The 22,392-nt window shown below is 38.3% G+C and overlaps 1 protein-coding gene across 1 annotated transcript in view; it reads left to right on the forward strand.

Moving 5' to 3' along the window:
- Positions 1-7,012, forward strand: part of YLPM1 (YLP motif containing 1) — a 72,906-nt gene extending 65,894 nt beyond the window's left edge. The window contains exons 19-21 of the mRNA XM_003824170.4: positions 32-162; positions 6,087-6,269; positions 6,597-7,012. Of these exons, the coding sequence (XP_003824218.2) occupies positions 32-162; positions 6,087-6,233 (278 nt within the window). The 3' untranslated portion in view covers positions 6,234-6,269; positions 6,597-7,012. The remainder of the gene's footprint in view (positions 1-31; positions 163-6,086; positions 6,270-6,596) is intronic.
- The last annotated feature ends 15,380 nt before the right edge of the window (positions 7,013-22,392 follow it).

Below are 22,392 nucleotides of genomic sequence, written 5' to 3' on the forward strand. Positions count from 1 at the left end.
TTAATGCTACGGCTCTGTGTTTGTCCCTCAGACAAGTTGGATGGCTTGAGGACTGGTACTAAAAGGAAACGTGACTGGGAGGCCATTGCCAGCAGAATGGAGGATTATCTTCAGCTCCCCGATGATTATGATACTCGTGCTTCTGAGCCTGGGAAGAAGAGGGTAAGAGACTTTGTCAATAACTGCCAACAAATGAAGGGCCCATTTAGGCATCTGGTTTTAGGAAGTTACAGGCAGATGATCACATGGATGCTATTTTTAGAATGATTTAGTTTACGCTATGTCATGTATCCCAAGAAGGAGTCATACCTTATAAATTATCTCATCAAAATGTACAAGTAACTTAAAAAATTGGAGAACAGAACCTCACATGGCTAGCACGTTGTCAACCTTAAAGGCATTGGGAGTGGCCAGTCACTTGTGCTATTTTGTCATGGGGCAAAAAAAGCCAGGTACAGAGTAGGGTATTGAAGAGAACCTGTGGAACTTCTTAATGGATGGGATGTGGAGGGTCCAAAGGTAGATCAAGGGTGACCCCTTGGTACTCTGGCCATGAGCACTGCATGTGTGTAGTACCATTTAGTGAGAGAGAAAACTGGGGGAGTCATAGGTCATAATTTTTGGAACTGAGAGAAATAATTTAAGTTCTGTGAGAGAAATTCTAATTTTTCTTCTAATTAAGTTAGAAATATAAGTGAAAATGTCAAAATGACTGTTGGATTTGTTAGTATAAAACTCACCAGAGAGATCAGACTGAACTAACAAATTTCAGGAAATGGTATTTAAAACCATGGGACTGAATGATCTTGCCCAAGGAAAAAGTATAAATGGAAAAGGTAATAGGATGCCAGACCTCCAAAATTTAGTTCAGATAGAGGTGTTTCAAGAAGGAAAGAGTATAGTCAGTTTTTAAATGATGCAGAAAAGACAAGTAAGTTTGGAACAGATAAATGGCTGCTAGATGTTGGCAACATGGAGGTCACTGATGATTGTAGTTTGTCATCAGTCTACAGTGATGAGGCAGCAGAAACCAGTTTGGAGCAGATTAAAGAATGAATAAGAAATGATGAAGTACAGTACAGCATATATAGGCAACTTTTTGAAGTTTTGCTGTGAAAGGGAATAGATAAATGAAGCTAGGACATTAGATAGGTCTTTACATAAATGTTGAATTCGATAGTGATAGATGTGTATATCCTTTAAAACAAAATAAAGCAAAGGGATCGTATTATATATACTGTTGTGTAGAAGTCTTTTTCAGCTAATCCATCTTGATCTTTCTATATAAGCATATACAGAACTACCATTCTTTTTAAAGGGCTACTTGGTGTCCCATTGTTTGGTTGTACAATCAGTTATTTAACTAGTCCCTTTGTGTTAGTCCGTTTGCGTTGCTATAAAGGAATACGTGAGATTGGGTAATTCATGAAGATAAAAGGTTTATTTTGGCTCACTGTCCTGCAGGCTGTACAAGAAGCATGGTGCTAGCATCAGCTCCTGGTGAGGCCTCAGAAAGTCTTCAATTATGGTGGAAGACAAGGGGGGAGCCAGCATGTGACGTGGCGAGAGAGGAACCAAGGGGAGGGGGTCCCAACTCCTTTTAACAACCAGATCTCACATGAACTCAGAGTGTGAACTCGCTCATTACCGTCAGGAGGGCACCAAGACATTCATGAGGGATCCTCCTCCATGACCCAAACACCTTCAGTATCGGGGATTACAATTCAACATGAGATTTGAAGGGGACAAACATCCAAACCATAATGTCTTTACTGATGGATGCTTACAGTGTTTCCATTTATTGCCAGTACAGATGTGAAGGTTGTGGTGTGTATGTCTCTCTTTACACGCTTACATGCAAATAATTGCCTGTTTTTCTACAGCAGTGCTGTTATCAAACTCTTTAACTTTTGACAATCTGATAGGTGAAAAAAATAGTATCTCATTTTTCATTTATTTACTAAGAATGAGGTTGTGCATCATTTATCTTTATGCATCATTTCTTTGTATTTCTTTCTTAACGAATTTTCTCAGTGCCTTAATGTGCTTAGTGTACTTAGTAATGGGCACCATTACAAAGAATCCAGGTTTCAAAGCTTTTTAAAATACTGCAGATACTCCAAAGCCTGCCCTTGTCTGTGTAGCTTCAAAGGATGGGTAAGGGAGAGCCCACTGCCATTTGCACCCAGCCTCACCAAAGGACTGCTTATAGTGATACCTCTTACTCCAGTTTTAAGGCTGGAGCCAACAGAGGCAGAAGTGGCCCTTCCTTGCAAATAATAAAGTGTAGTTCTGGTAACAATTAGTAATCTAAAATGAGAAATATTTTCTCTGTTTTTACTCAGGTAACTATCACTGTCTTCACTGAGGAGTATGTAATCCCATGCAGTTTATTTTATTAGGTTGGGTGACCAAAGAGAACTGAGTGGTGCACATTCTAGTTCTTTAAAGTTGCTCTTCTTTAACTCTCCTCCCCTGCCTTATACCTTGACTTCAGATAGTTTTTAACTCTTGAACCACTCACCAAAACCAACATTAGAGCACACGGAGATCCTACAGGTAGCAAAGAATACAGAATGCTGTACATTACTCATTCCTTCTTGGGTTTCTTTGTTTCTGTGATTCAGCTTGTTACAGATATCAGATGGGTTCTTGGGATTAACTTCCTCTATAACAAAAAGGTGGTTCTGTAGAGTTGGTTATATTAGAATTTTGCCTAAATTGCTAGGCTTTAAAATATAATTTACTTTTAAAATATTTGCTTCCTTGGGTATAAAATGGTAGCTTACTTGGACTTTAATTTGTATTTCTTTGATGACTATGGAAGGTGAACCTTTCCCTTGTTTGTTTGCTGAATTTGTATATTTTAGAAATACTTATTGTGACAGTGGATGAAATATAAGTACCTCAAACCTTTGAGGGCTAGTTAAGATTTTTCTGTATTATAACAATTTTATTTTTACAGGAAAAAACAACAGCAAAAATGTCGTAAGTCTCAAAAGTACCTCTAGGAAAATTAAAAGGGACACTGATATTCAAGAAGCCATTTCAAGCTGAAAGTCATTATTCTGCTCCTTGTATGTTTAGTGGTTCGGTAATCATTTATTCATTCCATATGTTGAATGTCTTTGTACGAAGTCTATGAATGAGTCCTCTTAAGGAGCTGACATCCAGTGGAGGAATTCAACATGTAAATAAATAATTTTACTATAGCATCGGTATAAATTAGAGATATTAACAAAATACAATAGTTTCCAAAATATTTTAATTCCAACTTCATTTGTTTTTTGTTTTTTTGTTTTTTATTTTTGAGACAGAGTCTCACTCTGTTGCCCAGCCTGGAGTGCAGTGGTGATTTTGGCTCACTGCAACCTCTGCCTCCCAGGTTCAAGCCATTCTCATGCCTCAGCCTCCTGAGTAGCTGGGATTACAGGCACCCACCACCACGTCCGGCTAATTTTGTTTGTATTTTTAGTAGAGACGGGGTTTCGCCATGTTGGCCAGGCTGGTCTCAAACTCCTGACCTCAGGTGATCTGTCTGCTGCAGCCTCCCAAAGTGCTGGGATTACAGGCGTGAGCCACTGTGCCTGGCCTAATTCCAATGTTAAAATCTTGAGCATTTATTCGCAAACATACTACTCATTTCAAAAACACCTACACATTTTTTCTTCTAATCCTATATTCTTTATTTTATCTGAGTTTAAAACTTAGAATTTAAACTGTAGATTTAAAAGTAGCAAGGTGAGATTGATCAGTATATTTAACTGTGTGCTGAGGTTGATCAGTATATTTAACTATGTGCTGAGGATGCCGTGGGAATGGATTTAAATTTGCTGTGGGCTGTTTACTTTTTCTTTATTCAATGAGCCTTACCATATAAGGGGCAAACTGTGGCCACTGAACAAAGAAAAAGTAACCAGCCCACAGCAAATTTAAATCCATTCCCACGGCATCCTGAGCACAGTAGTGTGTTTTCACATAAATGCCCAAGACTTAGTTCATAATGATCTTTCGCTAAAATGTGTATCCTTGATCCAGGTGGAGCTGAGAGAATATATATGAATTAAATTTAATTAATTAATTATTATTGAGGTAGGGTCTCTCTGTCACCCAGGCTGGAGTACAGTGGTGTGATCTTGGCTCACTGCCACTTCTGCCTCCCAGGCTCAAGCAATTCTCCCACCTCATCCTCCCTAGTAGCTAGGATTTCAGGCACCCACCACACACCATGCCCAGCTAATTTTTGTATTTTTAGTAGAGACACGGTTTCGCCTTGTTGCCCAGGCTGGTCTTGAACACCTAGGCTGAAGTGATCTGCCAGCCTCGGCCTCCCAAAGTGCTGGAATTACAGGTGTAAGCCACTGTGCCTGGCTGTATATATGAATTAATCAAAATAGGTACTTCAGCATTGATGAGCAGAATGCCCAAAGATTTTTCTGTATTGAAGCCCACATTATTTATTAGGCTTCTTACTAAAGCCCATGAAAGACATTGAGCCATAGGTTTTCTATACACTAAAAACCTACTTTCTGGAAAGTCAGATGTTACCAGTTTCTTCCCACTGCTATTACTTTGGCTCCTCCCTTTGACCAGGTGATACTGTTAGAAGCCTAGTTATTTCATTGCTAGTCATGCAAATGGTAATTAGTGTACATTAGAGCAATAATGCATTCCCAGGTTCAGTGTAAAGAGCATGGTGTTTCCATGCTCTGGTTCTCTCTCCTTGTCACAGATAATAAATCACAAGCCATGTTTAAAATACATTCTCTGCAGTCTTTGATACTGTGTAGTGCAAGCAACAGATTCATAGTTTCTTTTTAAGAATCTGAACTTTTACAGAATATGTATATCTCCATATACTTTTAAAAACATATTAACATAATATGTTGGCTGGGCATGGTGGCTCATGCTTGTAATCCTAGCACTTTGGGCGGCCAAGGCAGGAGGATTGCTTGAGCCCAGCAGTTTGAGACCAGCCTGGGCAACATAGTGAGACTCTGACTCTAAAAAAAAAAAAAAAAATTACAAAAATTTTTAAAAAGCATAATATGTAAGAATATATATATATAAAAAATCAGAATACCAATAGGAAATATCCCTGATCCATGTATTTGTAGTTGTAATCTTGCCATGAATTATATCAGTTGAGTCTGTTTCTTGGTCTCTTTATCTCATGAATGAAAGTAATAATACCAGCTTACTGTTTTCTCTAAGATTAAATTTCAAGAAATATTTTTGTGTAGAGATAAATAAAATTCAGTTATTGATCTAGGGTGTTGATAGTCTGTTAGGGAAGACAGATCTATAAGTGGATAATTATAGTATGGTGTGGAAGTTCAAAAGCAGACATATCAAAATCCGGAAGTTAACTGTGGAAAGCAGTGATTATTTGATTGGCAAAGGAAAAAGGGGTAAGTCAGGGAAGGATGACTAGACTCATGCCAAGTGGATAAGGTTAGGGAAAAGACATTTCAGGAAGAATGACTAGTACATATATGCAGAGTTATAGAGACATGAAATGGTGCGATGCGCTCTGAGTGCTAGAAGGAAGTCTGTATTGTTTGTATAAAATGCCATAGGCACTGGCCAGAGATGTTGCAGGAAAGTGTAGTTGGGGCCAGATCAAGAGGGACCTGAGTTCTTGGACTTTGCCTGGTAGGTAGGGGAAGGAGTTAAAGCAAATGAATCACAACTGTGTGTTTTAGGAAGATCACTCTGGCAGCATGAATCTGGAGGGGGTGAGTACAGACAGGAAGACTAGGTAGAGATTAGTGCTTTGCTTTCAGGTGAAAAAAAAATGAGGTCAGTGAATTATTAAATAAAAAGGAATGGCAGAGGAGAAAGAGAGGACAGGATTGAGCTGAACTGTTCAGGAGCTGGAATGGTTAGGACTTGGATTGTCCAGAGAGTTTTCTCTCTGTGACTTAAAATATATGGCTTTTCCCAGTTTTCCTGGGTTAGTTTTTAATTTTTTAAACTTGCGGTTTCAAATGAGTCATTCTACCCCTTAGACTGTCCAGAGAGGGAGGGGGCTCTTTGCATATTTATTTTTCCTAAAGCTCAGCCTAATGCTATGTTCTTTTTAGGTCAGATGGGCAGACCTGGAAGAGAAGAAGGATGCAGATAGGAAAAGGGCCATAGGTTTTGTGGTCGGACAGACTGATTGGGAGAAGATCACAGATGAAAGTGGTCACCTGGCTGAAAAAGCCCTCAATCGAACCAAATATATATGAGACTTAGTTTTTGAACGGAGTCATTATTCCTCTAAGGTAAGAGTACACAGTCATATAAATAGCCTACTGTGTGGTTGCTTCAAAGGGTTTGAGATAAAGAAGACAGCATATTTTGCTAAAAATGCTCTCTTCTTGCGTTATTTTATAGTTCTGAAAGAGTAAGTATGTACTAGTTGTTAACATTTACAATACTATTAGAAAAGGAAGCCATTTTCTGCAAGCTGGCTCACTTATAAAAATAAAAACCTTGAGAAAAACTTGAATTCTATAGATTTGGGAAGGACTGAAATGATGTTATACTAAGGGCTACTGAACTTTTTGCCTGTTCTTTCCAGGTGTGACAGCCTTTTCTTTTCTTTCCAGGTGGTTCGCTTTGAGGTGGTCTGAAGCCAAGGCCTCACGGAGCTTCTTTGTGTGTCACCTTGCTTCCACGTTTCAGTTCTTGTTTTGTTTCTACTGCTTTAGTTTTTTTTAAAGTTCTCCAGTGTCCCCAAGAGGTATTAGAATCTTGCTGTACCCAAGCAAGACGTTAATTTTTCTTTTAACTGTTTTGGGGAGGGAGGGAGTGATAGCTTAACTGCTGAAGCCAGGCGGGGGTCTGCTGGAGGATTCCAACAGAGAATATTTCCTCCACTGTACAATGTCACAGACTATCTCTATCATCATTGCTTTGTGGCTGTTTCTGTTTTTTACTGTATGTAACTGGTAGCTGATTGTACTAGGATTAAAAACAATAAACTTTCATGATAAAGCCGATGAGATTCATGGGCTATACAGCATGGGCCCTTTTCTCTTGTTTTCTTAATTTTATTTTTAATTGCTTTTTAAATATGGTATGTCCTAATTAAATGCTAGCTGAACATCCCAAAACCTTTTTTTCATTGAATATTATATGGCTCAATGATTCCGTAGCACATGTTGTAAAACACAGGGTTCAAATGATGTTCAAAACACTCATCTTTGTTTTATAGCTGATTTCTCTATCTTTGTGTCTTGAAGACTGATAAACCAAGTTCAAATATTCATCAGTTCCCTGGAGCATATCCATTCTGTAACATGATGCTTTATTTAAAAATTTTTTTTGATCCTCTCTCTGTTCTTCCCTCTCTTCTTTGCTTCCTTCTTCTTTTCACTTTCTGCCTTTATGCTGTTAGGTTTTTATTTTTTCCTGATCTGGCTTTGAATCCTGGTAGACAGAACTGATGTATTCTGTGGAACTCAAGCTTGTTGCCTTCATTTGAACTTGAATTGTGGATTTTTAAATGAAGATTGCAGGGAAAGAGTATAAAGATGCAGAGCACTCTGGCATGTAACCTTTAAGCCTGTCAGGTTTTCAGGTTCTTGCCAGATTGTTCATTACTGGAAAGCATGGCCTTCTGCACAGAATTTCCTCTCTTGTGGTTAATACCAGGTGGAACCCAGAAACATACAGAGATAAAACCCAAATATTATTTCTATGTAAACACAGAAAAGGGACTCTTCCCTTTTTCATCCTGCAAAGAAAAAAGTCATCTTTTAGCATGAAAGAAGATGAGAGAGCCTTCTTCCTCAAGCATCATTTGCATTTTGTAATCCAACTCAGTAATTTGTAAATGTGTTCACTGAAGACTTCAATATTTTGAAATAGTCTCTTTCAGGCCACAGATGAAAATCCTTTACTTTTATGACCTACATTAAAGACTGTATGAATAGAGCTAATAGTTACTAGCATTTGAATAGTATCACTTTGGGTTCAACAAATTGATATTATAGTACTGAATACCCCTAATTTAATGGAAATTCTAACAACTTTCTGTACTTTTATCTTCCCTGAAAATCTGAATTTTTAAGCAAGTGACTTTAAGTTCATTAAGTCAATATTGAATGTATAAATTGCTACATTAAATAACTTCTGCTGTTTGTAGTATTTAATAAGCTATTTTCATTGCTTATTGGCCTACAATACATTTCTATGTACTGACCTTTCTCAGCAGCCTTTATTATGTTGAGTGAAGATACGTCGCAAAAATAGCCAAATAGAATTATTGTTTGTACAAAGACTCATTTACTACTTTCTAAAGCCACCCAATGCCTATTATCAAAAACAAAACTTCCATAATGTGTTCTCTAGTTCAGATGAAATGGAGGCCGATATGTTCTTCTGCAGGATGCTTTATTTCAGTTGTCCTTAACCTTGTGATGTTCTAACTGACAGTAGTTAGAATGCCAATGAAATGAGTGGTGATTATCCGTGAGTCACTTGGAATCATGGGTAATTTTGCATATGTGTGTTTTCACCTTACAGCCATGGCTTTATGTCTGTGCTCTTATACCAGGGCAGGGTGGGAAGCTGGGGAAGAGTTAACATAGTCAGAAACGGCCTCTGCCAGTTTTCAGAAGATATAGATTACGTGACCTTAGAGAATGAACATAGAGTGCTCCTACTTTAGAAAATGGGTATAACAACCTTCATGCAAGGAGATTAATGAAAAAAGATTTGGCACCAAAAAGAGTAATAGAGACAGCCAGCTGATAATTGATTTTGCTAGTCCAATGTGGGACTTAACAAAATTCTTGCACTTACATTACTATTAGAAGCAGTATCGTATAGGAAGCCCAAGGTATCTTGAAGAAGAAATTTGGTGTGGGTAGAAAATGCCTTGATAATACAAATATTTTAAGTTTGTTAAGAGGTGTCCTGGAAATGCAGAGGACTAATTTTGGATTCCATTATTTGCTAGCATTTTATTTTAATTTTATTAATATTGTCTTCTCTTAGAAAGTTGCTGGTTTTAATCATATGAGTTTTATTTTAAATCTTTTGTGGTGTCATGTTACTTAAAATAATCTTATGTTGGGAAAGGTTTCTGATACCTTGGTGGGTATTTCAGCTTTTTTTTTTTTTTTGTCAGTTCTGTAAAGGATGATTTCAGACATTTTAAACTGAAAGTGAAATCTCTCACTTAAGTGATCCAACTTTACTTGTAAACTTCCTGTGTGAGGAATTCAGTAGATGAGACCCAGAAATTTTTCTGTTTGAGAATATTTAGAGTTAAGTGCCGTATTTGAAATATTCAGGGACTGATTACAGAATCAGAAGCCATTAATAATAATACACAAGTAGTCTATTGACAGTTGATTCATATAATTTTCTAGAAGTTTGAGTTTGATTCAGTTATCAGTGTTAAATCCAGAAGTTTATTGACAAAGATAAAATCTTAAATTTTCTGGTTGGATTTATTTTCCTCGTGAAAGAGTTTTGATCATTGAGCAAACCAAAGTAGGTGCCATCTCATCTAGAGATCGACTATTACATTTTTTATTAGATTGACTAAGAATCTCAACTGAGGTTTTCTTATTTTGTAGGCCCCTCAGTTTTTGTGTTAAGTATTTTATCCTGCTAACTGTGCAAATTGCAGATATTTTGGTAAAGATGTCTAGAGCCTGGCTTAATTACTAGGATTATAAAAGCAACAGATTCTCAGCTGAGATAAGTTTTGCTAAGCCATAGAAGGAGAATGATTTCTCATTTTTAGTATTCACAGACCCTAATACAAGTTCAGGTTCTTCTAGAAGCTGTATGACCTTAAGCAACTTTTTTTTTTTTTTTTTTTTTTTTGGAGACAAGGTCTCACTCTGTTACTCAGGCTGGAGTGCAGTGACGCGATATAGCTCACTGCAGCCTCAACTTCCTGGGCTCAGGTGATTCTCCCATCTCAGCCTCCCAGGTAGCTGGGACTACAAGTGTGCACCACCACACCCAGCCTTTTTTTTTTTTTTTTTTTTTTTTTTTTAAGAGATTGGTTGTTGCCATGTTTCACAGGTGGTCTTGAACTCCTGGGAGCAAGTGATCGCCTATCTCAGCCTCCCAAAGTGCTGGGATTATAGGCGTGAGCCACCGTGCCTGGCTGAAATATTTTAACCTATCTGAGCTTCAGTTTCCTGCCTATAAAATGAAAATAACAAAACACACCGATTAAACATTGAGATAATGCATGTAAGCTACTTGGCACAGTACTGAGCACATAGTAAAAGCTCAAAAATCAGTAGTCATCATCATCGTTACTTTTTGACTTGTTCTCGTGTTCTTTTTGAAATTCAAAATATCCAGCTGGCTTGAAGATAGTTGTCACGTTTTATAGTCAGCTATCATAGACTGAGCTATGTCATATGTAATAGTACAGTGTGTTGAAAGAGTAATTATTCAGAAGCATTTTCAGGTAACCAGTGACATTGATTTTCAGAACTAGTATGGAGGCTTGAGAGGCTCAGGTGTAAAAGGTAATTTAGTACTTAGAGGGGGTTGAGTAGTAACAGAAAGTAGTTGTCAGACCACAGGTATAAACATAGGTGAGGGCACAGAATCATTGATTTGCCTTGATTTTCACATATTCAAGAAGAAAGTAACTTTGTGAATAAATAATGCGTTCATAAAGGTATAAAACTCAGGAGGTTCAAGTGTCCCATCCATCTTAACCCTCAGCCTCCCACGACTCCATCTGTAGAGGCAACCAGTGTTGAGAAAAATTGTGTGGATAAGCATTAAGTATTAATGTTTTTACCTGGTTTTTGTACACACACTACCTTATTTTTCTTTACCAGTATGTTTTAGAGGTCATTCAGATCATATATAAAATATTCACATTTTCTCTCCCCCCCACCTCCCTCTTTGGTTTTCCAAAGGTACCTTCATAATATAAAGAGGTTTACTGAAAAATTTCAGAAATTGTTTCAGCTGCATCTCTGTTCTTTTCATGGCATGGAATACATGGTACGGGTATATTTGTATACAATTCTTTCATATATGTAGGTTGGTGTAACCACCCTCCACCTTTCTCCTAGTCCCCCAACCCCACCATCTCTAACCCTTGGCAGCCACTAATCTGGTCTCCATTTTTATAATCTTGTCATTTAAAGAATGTTATAAATATGAAGTCATACAGTATGTAACCTTTTGGGATTGGCATTTTGGCTTTTTTCACTCAGCTTAATTTTCTTGAGATTCATTTAAGTTGTTATGTGTGTCAATAGCTTATTCCTTTTTATTGCTGAGTAGCTTTCCAACTCATTCTCTTTTGCAGCTGCAGAATATTTTATGTCTTTACTATCATTTTAACTTACAGAGTCTCTATTAATGGGTATTCATGCTCTTGTTTACTGTTATAAATTATGAATTTCGCATATACTCAGTCATTCTGCAGCTTCCTGTACTTGCCTGATTTCTAGCAATGAAGGAAAATACCGATGGCATCATTTCATAGACATACTCAAAGGATGACAAGCACTTAAGGACCAGCACAGCACAGCGGTGAACTCTCAAGACAGTATGACAGTAATGAGATGACGAAGGCACATCTTGTTTCCTGGAAAATTCTGCATGATAGGAGTCTGACAAAGCAAAGAACCATGATGTGTCTTAGAGAACCAGAATGGTCAGAGACTCTGATGATCCCCTGGTCCACACGTGACTGAGAGTTAATACCTTAGGTCACTGTTCTCAGAACCTGGATATTTATATGCATGTGCACCTCAGTGACTGATCCATTCTCAGTTTTCAGGTCCATTGCTTTCACATTTGAAATAGTCAAGGAGCATCTTTATGACTGGGGCTGAGCTTCTGCATTCATGTACAGCCCTCTGCCTGCCAGCAGTGCCTTGCATTTGTGATCCTACAAAGAGCCTGTGGACTTAATGGTTTACTGTATAGGGAAAGGCTTGACTTTGTGTCTTCTACTTAAGAAGCTTGAACTTTTTACCAAATATTCGTACTCCTTTTCCTGAAAATACTGATCTAGGCTACAGATCCATCTCTTAACCATATTTGAAAAATTGAAATAATATCTTCTGCCATAACTTGAAATTCCACTCTCAGATCTGTTATTTCTGACAGTGAGTTTGTATTTCTCAAGTAGATATGTCTGATGCTTATTTCTTTTACAGCATCTGGCTCAGTGCATGGCTCATATATCTGTAGAGTGAGTAAATACAGGGAATGTTTCCTATGTGTATGGCAAGGGTCACAGACTCAGGCAGGTAACAGATAAGCAAGGCAGAGGGTGGAGACTGGTAAACTAGACAACTAGATAGGTCAGGTCAATCGGGGGCAGCACCTGCTCAGCCATAGCAGATTGTGGCCATGTGGGGATATAGGTCTCATATTGCCAGATTTCCTGGGTTTTCAAGAAAAAGTGAAAAATCTGGATTTTTATGTGAGATCTTCCAGTATTTCAGCATCAGGTTCTTTTTGTTTGTGAGTGCTTTGGCCCTCACAGCCTGCCTGCCACATCTGACTTGTGGACTGCCAGCTTGAAACCTTTGATATTTAGAGAAGTGGTTAGACCTTAGAGTTGGTTCTGGTGAGATCCTTCTTGTTTTACAGATGAGGTTTCTGAGACTGAAAGAAGGGAAGTGACTTGCTCAAAGTCTCACTGTTACTCAGTGGCAAAACAAGACTAGAATTTGGGTTTCCTGGTCCATAACCTGTCACTTTGTTTTTTCTTAACTACAATACCTCCTTTATGAAGACCTTCATAAGTTCTAGGATGGCGAATTCTCCTTTATTTTCTGTGTCGTGTGCAAGTGGACATGTGTGTATTTACTAAACTCTGTGGACCTGGAAATACATTCTGATATGACTATCAGGAACAATGTGATTACTTCTGAAACCAACTTCCTTAAACTCTCACGTATAAGGTAGCTATACACCTAGGATCCCTCTTAAACACTTACTACTTGGTTGGGTAATTCTCATGAATAACAGAAGCTTGAAAATTAACAGAGTATTGGATTCAGTGATTGTACAAGAGCAGTGGAGTTTTCTCCACAAAGTAGAGAAAATCATTTGTGTATTGTTATGCAAATAGCTTACAGAAGTATTAATAATTTTGTTTTCTTTAATTTGTAATTTCTTATGTAACTAGTCCATTTGCTTTCACTCCAGTGATGAGCATCTTACCTGCTTCACTCGGTAGCGCTCCATTCCTAATCTTTTTAAGGACAAATTCATCAACTTGGCGTTAAAGTCTATCAGTAACATGAGCCCAGCTACTTCTCCAGATTCCTCTTGAGCTGTCCTTACTACATGTGCACTACACTGCAGCCACACTGTGTGACTTATTCCCTGGGGTTTCTATTGTTTCTGCCTTGCTTTTCTCATCCTTTAGATATTAGCATTATCGGCTGGGCACAGTGGTTCACACTTGTAATCCTAGCACTTTGGGAAGCTGAGGCAGGCAGATCACTTGAGCCTAGGAATTAGAGACCAGCCTGGGCAACAAAAATCTCGGCTGCAGTGAGCTGATACTGCTGTCCAGCCTGGGCAACAGGGTGTGAGACCTCATCTCAAAAAAAAAAAAAAAAAAAAAAAGCCAGGCACAGTGGCTCATGCCTGTAATCCCAGCACTTTGAGAGGCCGAGGCAGGTGGATCATGCAAGGTCAGGAGTTTGAGACCAGCCTGGACAACATGGTGAAACCCCATCTCTACTAAAAATATAAAAATTTTCAGCTACTCGGGAGGCTGAGCCAGGAGAATCACTTGAACCCAGGAGGCAGTGACCCAAGATTGCACCACTGCACTCCAACCTGGGTGACAGAGCAAGACTCCATCTCAAAAAAAAGATTGGTGGTGGGGGAAACTGTCCAAAGGCCCAGCTCACATGGTACTGCGTCCCTGAATCTGTTCCTCATCTTGTTCCCTCCCAGCTCTCACAGGCTTTGTTTGTACATGTCCTACCATCTTCTCTTAATTTGCCTTTCTGGTAGAGTAACTTATATATCCTTCCCCCCCATCCCTACCCACTTAAATGCAAGCTCCTAGAAGGTGAGAACTATGTTTTACTCATCTTCCATCCTTGTAACACATAATATGCAGTATCTGTTACATATAGTTGCTACTCAAGAAGTATATTTAGAATTGATGACCTGGTGATTTTTAAGTATAAAATTAATTCATGTAGGTTCATATATGTATAATTTATAAAACCAATTCTTGTGTTTGCTTTTTCCCTACCTCTGTATCTTCCAGCTGGTGGCATATCAATACTTAAGGCATAGCAAATTCAAATGCCTTCAAAGGACAGGAAGATAAGTGTAAATGAGAGAATTGGCCAGTAATTTCATAATATATTTAGTTTTATTCTTTCAACAGAAACTTACTTTGTTTGCAGATTAGACATGTGGGAATATTCTTCACTCTTATAGAAAAACACCCTGTTTCTCATTCTCAAAACTTTTGGCACTCTCTTAGTTTTCCCACCTTTGGTAGAGACGTAAGTACAGTATTATTTTTTCTTTACTATGAGAAAAACAACAGCAGAAGCAGAATAAAACAGGGTACTTGGCCCTCTCAGCCTCAGGGTTCAGGAAGCAGTAGGGTATGGTGGAGGCTGGGATGGTGCAGAGTGCTTGTCCTGTCTCAGGGGACAATTCTCCAGCCAGTGGTTGGAATGAAGAAAGACAGACCCAATGTTACTAGATGAAGATAAAGTGGAAGTCTGCATTTTTATGTGAAATAGTCACAGTAGAAACAAATCACATCTGGAAGCCACATGTTACCAATAGCCTGTCATTTTGGGACTTTTCTGACATGCTCTAAAGGATGATGACAAGTCTGAAAGACAGTTATGGCAAAGAAGATATTTGTAAGAAAGGAAACATCAGGTTTTATTACATATAAATATTTTGAGCAGCACCTTTTTACTAGTATTTTGGAAAAGCATTTCTGTCTTCATTGAGCCAAGTGGCAATACATATGTAATATACTGATGCTGAATTTGCGGTGGGTTGATTTTTGTCCATTGCTGGCTTTCACATGGAAGCATGAATATTGTCTCCCCGCTACCCCTTTTGAGTGACATCCTTCCAGTACCTCCATTTCTCAAGTTGCAGGTAAGCACCTTGTGTATATACAGTTAAATAGTGGGCACACATCTATCCCAGGAAAAGAAGACTGAGAATTCCCTTTGGTTGAGTGGAGCAGTTGAATGGCCACTATACCTGGATGCAAATTTGATCCGAATTTTCTGCTCTAAACCCTCCACTGCTTTCTGCTGTTTCCACTGAGGAAAGAGGATGTGTGTCATTAAAGCTTTGTTGGGACCTGTCACAGTCAAGGTGGGTATAATTATGTTTGATTTATTGAAGTGTTTCTGGGCATCGTCTTTTTCAAATTCATATATTCTATCCAGAAGATGTGAATTCATTTTCATTATTAAAAAAATAAAATATTACAGATAAAGCTCAACACTCCCCTCTCCCCCTTAAGCACAAATACCTTGAATCTTAGAGGTAATTACTATTATTTTGGAGTGTGGCTTTTCCAAACCTTTTTATGTGTATTTGTATACATATGTACTTGCCTATAAAAATACAGTTTTACTGTTTTTTACATGACTGATATTCTTTACATACTGTTCTGCAGACCTACTATGTCTTGGATACACACATGCATGTATATATGTATATATAGGTAAATATATATATAGGTAGATATATATACATGCATTCATGTTTGTGTATATTCCATGATATGTGTATAATGGCTTACTTTTTCTTTTTTTTGTGAGTTTTTCACTGTCATACCAGTGTTGCATTGAACATCCTTGTAAATGCCTTTTGCAGGCTTATTTTCAAAAATCTTCCCTGGGGAAGATACAGAAGAATTGAATTACTGGGCTACAGGGAAACCATTTCTCTTTTTATTTTCTCCTAATAATTATCTACATGTGTGTTTTAGAAACAGTCTTAATTTAATATTGGGGGTTTCAAAAAATTTTTTTTCTCGTTATTTTAAAATTCCAGTTTTATATGCTGTACTCATTTGAATTCTGCCTTTTGAATCTAGATTTGGAATTGATATGGATAAGCAAAATAGGTTCTAAGTGGTAGTGATAGTTCATAACCAGTTTGCTTTTGGAATAGGTGCTGTTTCAATCTTGGGGAAGGTAAAATGTCAATTGAGAAAATAATCTTTAATCATGAAGTTCTTTTTTCCAAGTCATTCTCTGCTCCCTTTGGAATTATGACAACTTGGATCCAGAGGTGCTGTGAAAATATTTTCTTACATCATACCTCTTCTTTTCATACAAGTTTGAATGATCCCGGAAAATACAGTTTTTGTATTTTCAAAAAAAAAAAAATGAAGTCTGGAACACCCACTTTTCTTAATAGGATCTAGTTTATTTGTTTAGGTAGTAAAGCTTTTATTAAAAGAACGTACTTTGAGGATTTTCTGTTTCTCACCTGAGCCTTCTGTATTCACTAGATATGAAACTGAGTGCATTGGCAGGGCCTCTACTAGACCTGAAAGGCAGCATTCCCAGTGTTTATTTTCAGGGCCAGAGGGAAGGCTATTGACTGACATTGGAGGCCTTAACCCCTGGATTGGTAAGGTTCTGGTGGAATGATTGCTTAGATTCCATAAACACTCGAATAGATGATTACTCCTTTCTGTATGTATGCATTTTTGGAAGAATGATAAAATATGAAAAGTGTGAAGAGTTGTGCACTCAAGTGGTGGTTTTGACCTGGGGAGCTTTTAAAACTCCCAAAGCTCAGGCTACACCTCATAGCAATTAAATCAGAATCTAGGAGTGGGACCCAGGCCTTGGTAATTTTTTAAAAGGCCACCAGGTCATTCTAATATGCAGCCAACTTTGAGAACTGGTGGGGTAAAGGGGATTTTAAATTTTATTTCATCTCTAGCTGATGATAGGTTCATTAAGCAAAACTTTCGAAGGCCCTGGTCTGTTGGTTAACTTTGCAGGTGTGGAAGATACAGTTGTTGGAAGGATACTTGTTAATAAAACTCTTTAAATGTGCAAAAGAAAATCCACCTAGGCTGAAAGAGTTAATGCGGTTTCCAAAGGTGCTTGATAGCCAAGGAACAGCTTAGGCACAGGGACAGTCTGGCTTCTTGGGAGCAAATAAAGCCAAGATTTAAAATGCCTTTTAATCTAAAACATATGTTTGCCCGTGGGCCTGGAAACAAGCCTAGGCCTTTGCAGTTGTGAAGTTTCCTCACGATAGACAGACATGAGTTGTGGTCCAATGTTATTTAAACTTGAAAGCTTAGAGGAGAAATTTGGTTTGTGGAGGAGGTTGTAGATGGGAGAAGAGAAGTGCAGTGGGCAGGCAGAACAAATTATTTTTCTGTGGCTTGTCCTTTCTGATTTTAAGGAGAGGAGAACTAGTTCATAGTTCCAGTTATCACATACAAAATGGAACAAACCTCAAGAAAATGAGAATTGCTATTTTCAATAAGCTAGAATGATCTCTTTAAATTAATCTGCTTTGATACCTAAGATAATCTCTATTTGTGGCATAAGTGTCCTTATAAATGCACTCTGTGGTGGTATGGACTTTTTTGCGTCTTCTTTAGAGTACATGACTCCTTCAGTAGAACTTTTCCCCAAAGATTCTGATTTCTCATTGTTTTTTAAATTTTTATTTTGAAATAGTTACAGATTCATAGGAAGTTGTAGAAAAAAATGTACAGAGAAGTCCTGGTGTATTCTTCAACCAGCCATCCCCAATGGTAACATCTTATACAATGAGAAGTGTGTGTCAAAACTTTTAAAAGCCAAGAAGTTAATGTTGATACACTCCACAGAGCTTATTCAGATTTTACCAGTTTTACAAGCACTCATGTGTATGTGTGTGTTTGGTTCTGTGCAGTTTTATCTAATGTAGCTTCATGTATTTGTGTGTGTTTGGTTCTGTGCAATTTTATCTCATGTAGCTTCATGTAATCACCGCCACCATAATCAAGATTCAGAACTCCATGTGGGAATGTGAAGAACTGTTAAGAGAATAAGTATAGAATGAGTCACTTTGCTTGTAGTCCCATCATGACTTAAATTCAGGACTTTATATTGTTGGGGACTGCTGCTTTGAGGGGGTAAGTAGCATAGCTTTTGCAACATAAAGTGGCTTTTTAGTTTTTTTTTTCATGAGATCATCAATATTGGTGCTTTTCTCAGTAACTATGCTTTTGAGTAGTTCAAGCATGGTCACTTGCTTTATTTGAAGGGAGTAAAATGAGAAGTATATGCCCCAGAGCATAAGAATCTGTTGCTGATCTTAATTTTTGGACAAATTGAATGCTAGGAAGTTCTTTTTCTGCCAAACTTTAGAACATTTGAGACCTGCTCAGTAAACAGTCATTGTATATTTTTAGTCCTAAAACAGTAAGAAGACTATTGGCCTCCCAGAGAAATGCCCTGATGTATTTGAATTGAATAGGCATGGCTTTATAATAAAGAAATAGTAACAGTCACTTTAAATAGCATATTCTAAGCATTAAGTCAACCTGTCAAACCCTGCCTCACTCACATTTTTTAGGTGATTACTGTCTCCAGAGCATAAGGATACATAATCATGTCTACCGTTCACATGGCATAAGGATAAATCCTCATGGATAGGATAATTTAAAAATTATTTTTGCAACCAGTATGTCAAAATTAAGGTGTTTAGGAAAGTCCATTGTTATTAAACTTTCTGTTCCCAGGACTTGCTGATAAATTACAATCAACAAAACAGTTTGTATTCTGTTCTTGTACCCACATCCCCCTGTCTACCTTAGAAATTCTTTTTTGGGGCACCATTTTTGGCAAGAATTCTATAGGAAATAAGAGTTTCTGGAGTTTGTTCTGATTGGTTCAGAGTCAGCAAGCTCAGCTCTGATGAAGTAATGGGATGTGTGAAAAGAAGTGTCTAAACACCAAGATAGGAATCTTGAGCAAAAGCAGCTTTGGGGTATATATCAAAAATGCATTCTGTCTGATGTAATTGTGTTTGTTTGTTAGAAATTTAATACAGTAAGAAGTCAGCAAAACTTCATGTTGACAATCCCATTGTCTCATAAAGCTTGATTTGAAAAAGACAATGTAGAAACAGACTAGCCAGAAGACATTTAGAGCCTTAAATATTCTGATAATCACCAACCCACACTCACGGAAGAGCAGAGGAGAAGATAATCAACATTAGTGACTGTAAATGAAAAGAACCAGAAAGGAGGCTGGATTACTTTCAATCAAAAAAAGTAGGTTGGGTGTGGTGCCTCACGCCTGTAATCCCAGTGCTAGGAGGCTGAGGTGGGCGGATCTCTTGAGCCCAGGAGTTCCACACCAAACTGGGCAACATGGTGAGACCCCATCTCTACAAAAAATAGCCAGGCATGGTGGTGCATGCCTGTAGTCTCAGCTACTTGGGAGGTTGAGGTGGGAGGATCCCTTGAGCTTAGGAGGTGGCGGTTTCAGTGACCCAAGATTTTGCCACTGCACTCCAGCCTGGGTGACAGAGCAAGACCCTGTATGCAAAAAAAAAAAAACAACAACAACAACTAATCTTTATGAAAAAATAATCCTGAATATAGATTTAACTGTTAAGAGGGGGGAAAACCAGGATTCCAGTTATGTTTCCCTCCCCACCCCTGACCCAGTCAAGAAGGCAATGAACCAGCCCCTTTTAACAAGTGGAACAACTACAGAGATGTTTTGAATAACTGTACAGAAGTTAAGAAAATATTCAAGCCAAAACTAGTCTACTCAATGAACATAGATACAGCCCCAAAAAGCAGTGGTTAGAGATGGCAAGTTGCATAATTTTAGAAATACCACATTAGTCACTGAGCTTTTAATTAAGAGGATGTCAAAAATGCAGTGTAGGCCAGGTGCAGTGGCTCAACTCTTGTAATCCCAGCACTTTGGGAGGCAGAGGTGGGTGGATCACAAGGTCAGGAGTTCACCAGCAGCCTGACCAATATGGTGAAACCCGTCTCTACTAAAAATACAAAAATTAGCCAGGTGTGGTGGCATGCGCCTATAGTCCCAGCTACTCAGGAGACTGAGGCAGGAGGATCACTTGAACCTGGGAGGCGGAGCTTGCAGTGAGCCAAGATTGCACCACTGCACTCCAGCCTGGGCCACAGAGCAAGACTCTGTCTCAAAAATAAATAAATAAATAAAAATAAAAAAAATGCAGTGTATCCCCCTGTTTAAGGAAAAAGCAGGTCAGCGTCTGAGCAACCAACCAAGAAACAGCAATAGTCGTAATGCCATTTGTCAAGTAAACATGTCAACATGGGGTTGTATTTAAAAAGTAAATGACGAAATGCATGTAAACTTTATAACACAAAGGTTTTTAGCTGGGTTTTCTTCCCAAACTATATTAACATAGTTTAAAGCTAAGTTTTATCGTTGCGTCCGTGTTACATGTCAGTGATGTTCTTAAGCTAAGAATTCTTTTTCACTGTGAAGCAGTACAAATTCATGACTTTGCTAACAATTTATGACTGCTGAGCAGTAATACAGCTAACATTTACTGAGCACATACTATGCTCTAGAAGTGTGTTGAGCATTTCACATGTATGGTTTTACCTGAACCTTAGAACAATATTATGAGGTAGGTGCTATATTATTATCTCTGTTTTACAGATGGCCAAGCTGAGGCCAAGAAGAGTAAGTAATTTAGAGAGATCTGTAGCTGATAGGTGGTTGAGCCCGGATGAAAACACACCCCAAAGCCCATGCACCTAACAAACTACTCGACTTGGGAAAGGTATTAGGTGAGGTGGAAAGCAAATAGGGTGGGTGAAGCATTGTCAGGTCAGATACCTGAGGATAAAGTGGGGAAAGGGTAAAGGGAGGAACAACATTCTTGCCGACAGCTGAAGCTCCAGTCCAGAAGCAGTAACTGAGGGCATGGAAGTCACAGCCACAGAAATCAGTAAATAGGGGAAAGAGAAAGGTTTTCCTAAGGGAAGAAAAGGAATTGACATTTGTTTGAGGTGTGACTGGAGAATTGGAAATGGCAAAACAAGAGTTTCTGAGCATGAAGGGGTGAGATCATGAGAAATGAAATCACCCTGAAGAATTATTGGTGAAAGAAAAGCAGACCCCTAGTGAGCAGATGGACATGTAAAACTGGCGACGGTTTGGGTTGTTCTTTACTGTGTTCATTGTTCACCTGCCTTCAACATTTCATCAGACACTCCCTTCCTCTGGAGGCTAGCATCTGTTTTGCTTTTTTTTTTTTTTTTTTTAAATAGGACTGAGCATTCAACTCTGAGGCACTTGGTTATATATAGTACTTAGGTTATTGAAAAGAGGGCCGGGTGTGGTGGCTCATTCCTGTAATCCTGGCACTTTTGGAGGCCAAGGCAGGAGGATCACCTGAGGTCAGGAGTTCAAGACCAGCCTGGCCAACATGGCGAGACCCCGTCTCTACTAAAAATACAAATATTAGCTGGGCATGGTGGTGTGCACCTATAATCCCAGCTACTTGGGAGACTGAGGCACAAGAATCACTTGAACCCAGAAGGTAGAGGCTGCAGTGAGCCAAGATCACATCACTGCACTCTAGCCTGGGTGACAGAGCGAGACTCCATCTCAAAAAAAAAAGCTTTTTCTTTGTGTAGGAATTGTCTAATCCTGAAAAATACTCTTTTCATGAATCATCTTCTTCCACAGGTGAGTGCTTAGTAACTCTTTGTAAATGTAGATACCATGACCTACCTCAAAGGTACAGCATGCATTATTAATACTCTAAAGTGGATCATCTGAACTCGTACTTTACAGGTGTAGGTGTGTATATTTGTGGTAAATCTGACCAAGAATATTTTATACAATACTTTCATGAAAAGCATTATATTTGCCATATTGTCACAAGTTCATTTCTATCCACCCCAAAGGTTCAATCCCTGAAGCGGTTAAGACTTGTACAGAACTCAAATTCAAATGTATATAATCCTCAGCCTGATAGAGCTATATTGTTCTAGCTAAAGTATTCAGTATCTCTTTCGTGCCCATCACTGTTTCATTATCTTGTCTGATGATCTTGCTTTATGTGAAATCTGTGCAATACTTAACAGTTTGTGTAAAAACATCAAAGGATTTTTAAAATTTCTGTTTTGTTTTGATTGTATGTATTATCAAACTGTGATCTGCTTTACAGAGCAGAGGATCAAAACTGTAAATCAAAGGGACTAGAATCAATTATTATGAAAATCTGGACTATATAGGACTTCAGAAAACTGGTTACCAAAATTTTGGCTAATTTTGTAAGGACTTTTTTCTTTTTTTGAGACGGAGTTTCACTCTTGTTGCCCAGGCTGGAGTGCAATGGCGCGATCTCAGCTCACCACAACCTCCGCCTCCTGGGCTTAGGTGATTCTCCTGTCTC

The sequence above is a fragment of the Pan paniscus genome, chromosome 15 (assembly GCF_029289425.2).
Source record: "Pan paniscus chromosome 15, NHGRI_mPanPan1-v2.0_pri, whole genome shotgun sequence".
Lineage (NCBI taxonomy): Eukaryota > Metazoa > Chordata > Mammalia > Primates > Hominidae > Pan > Pan paniscus.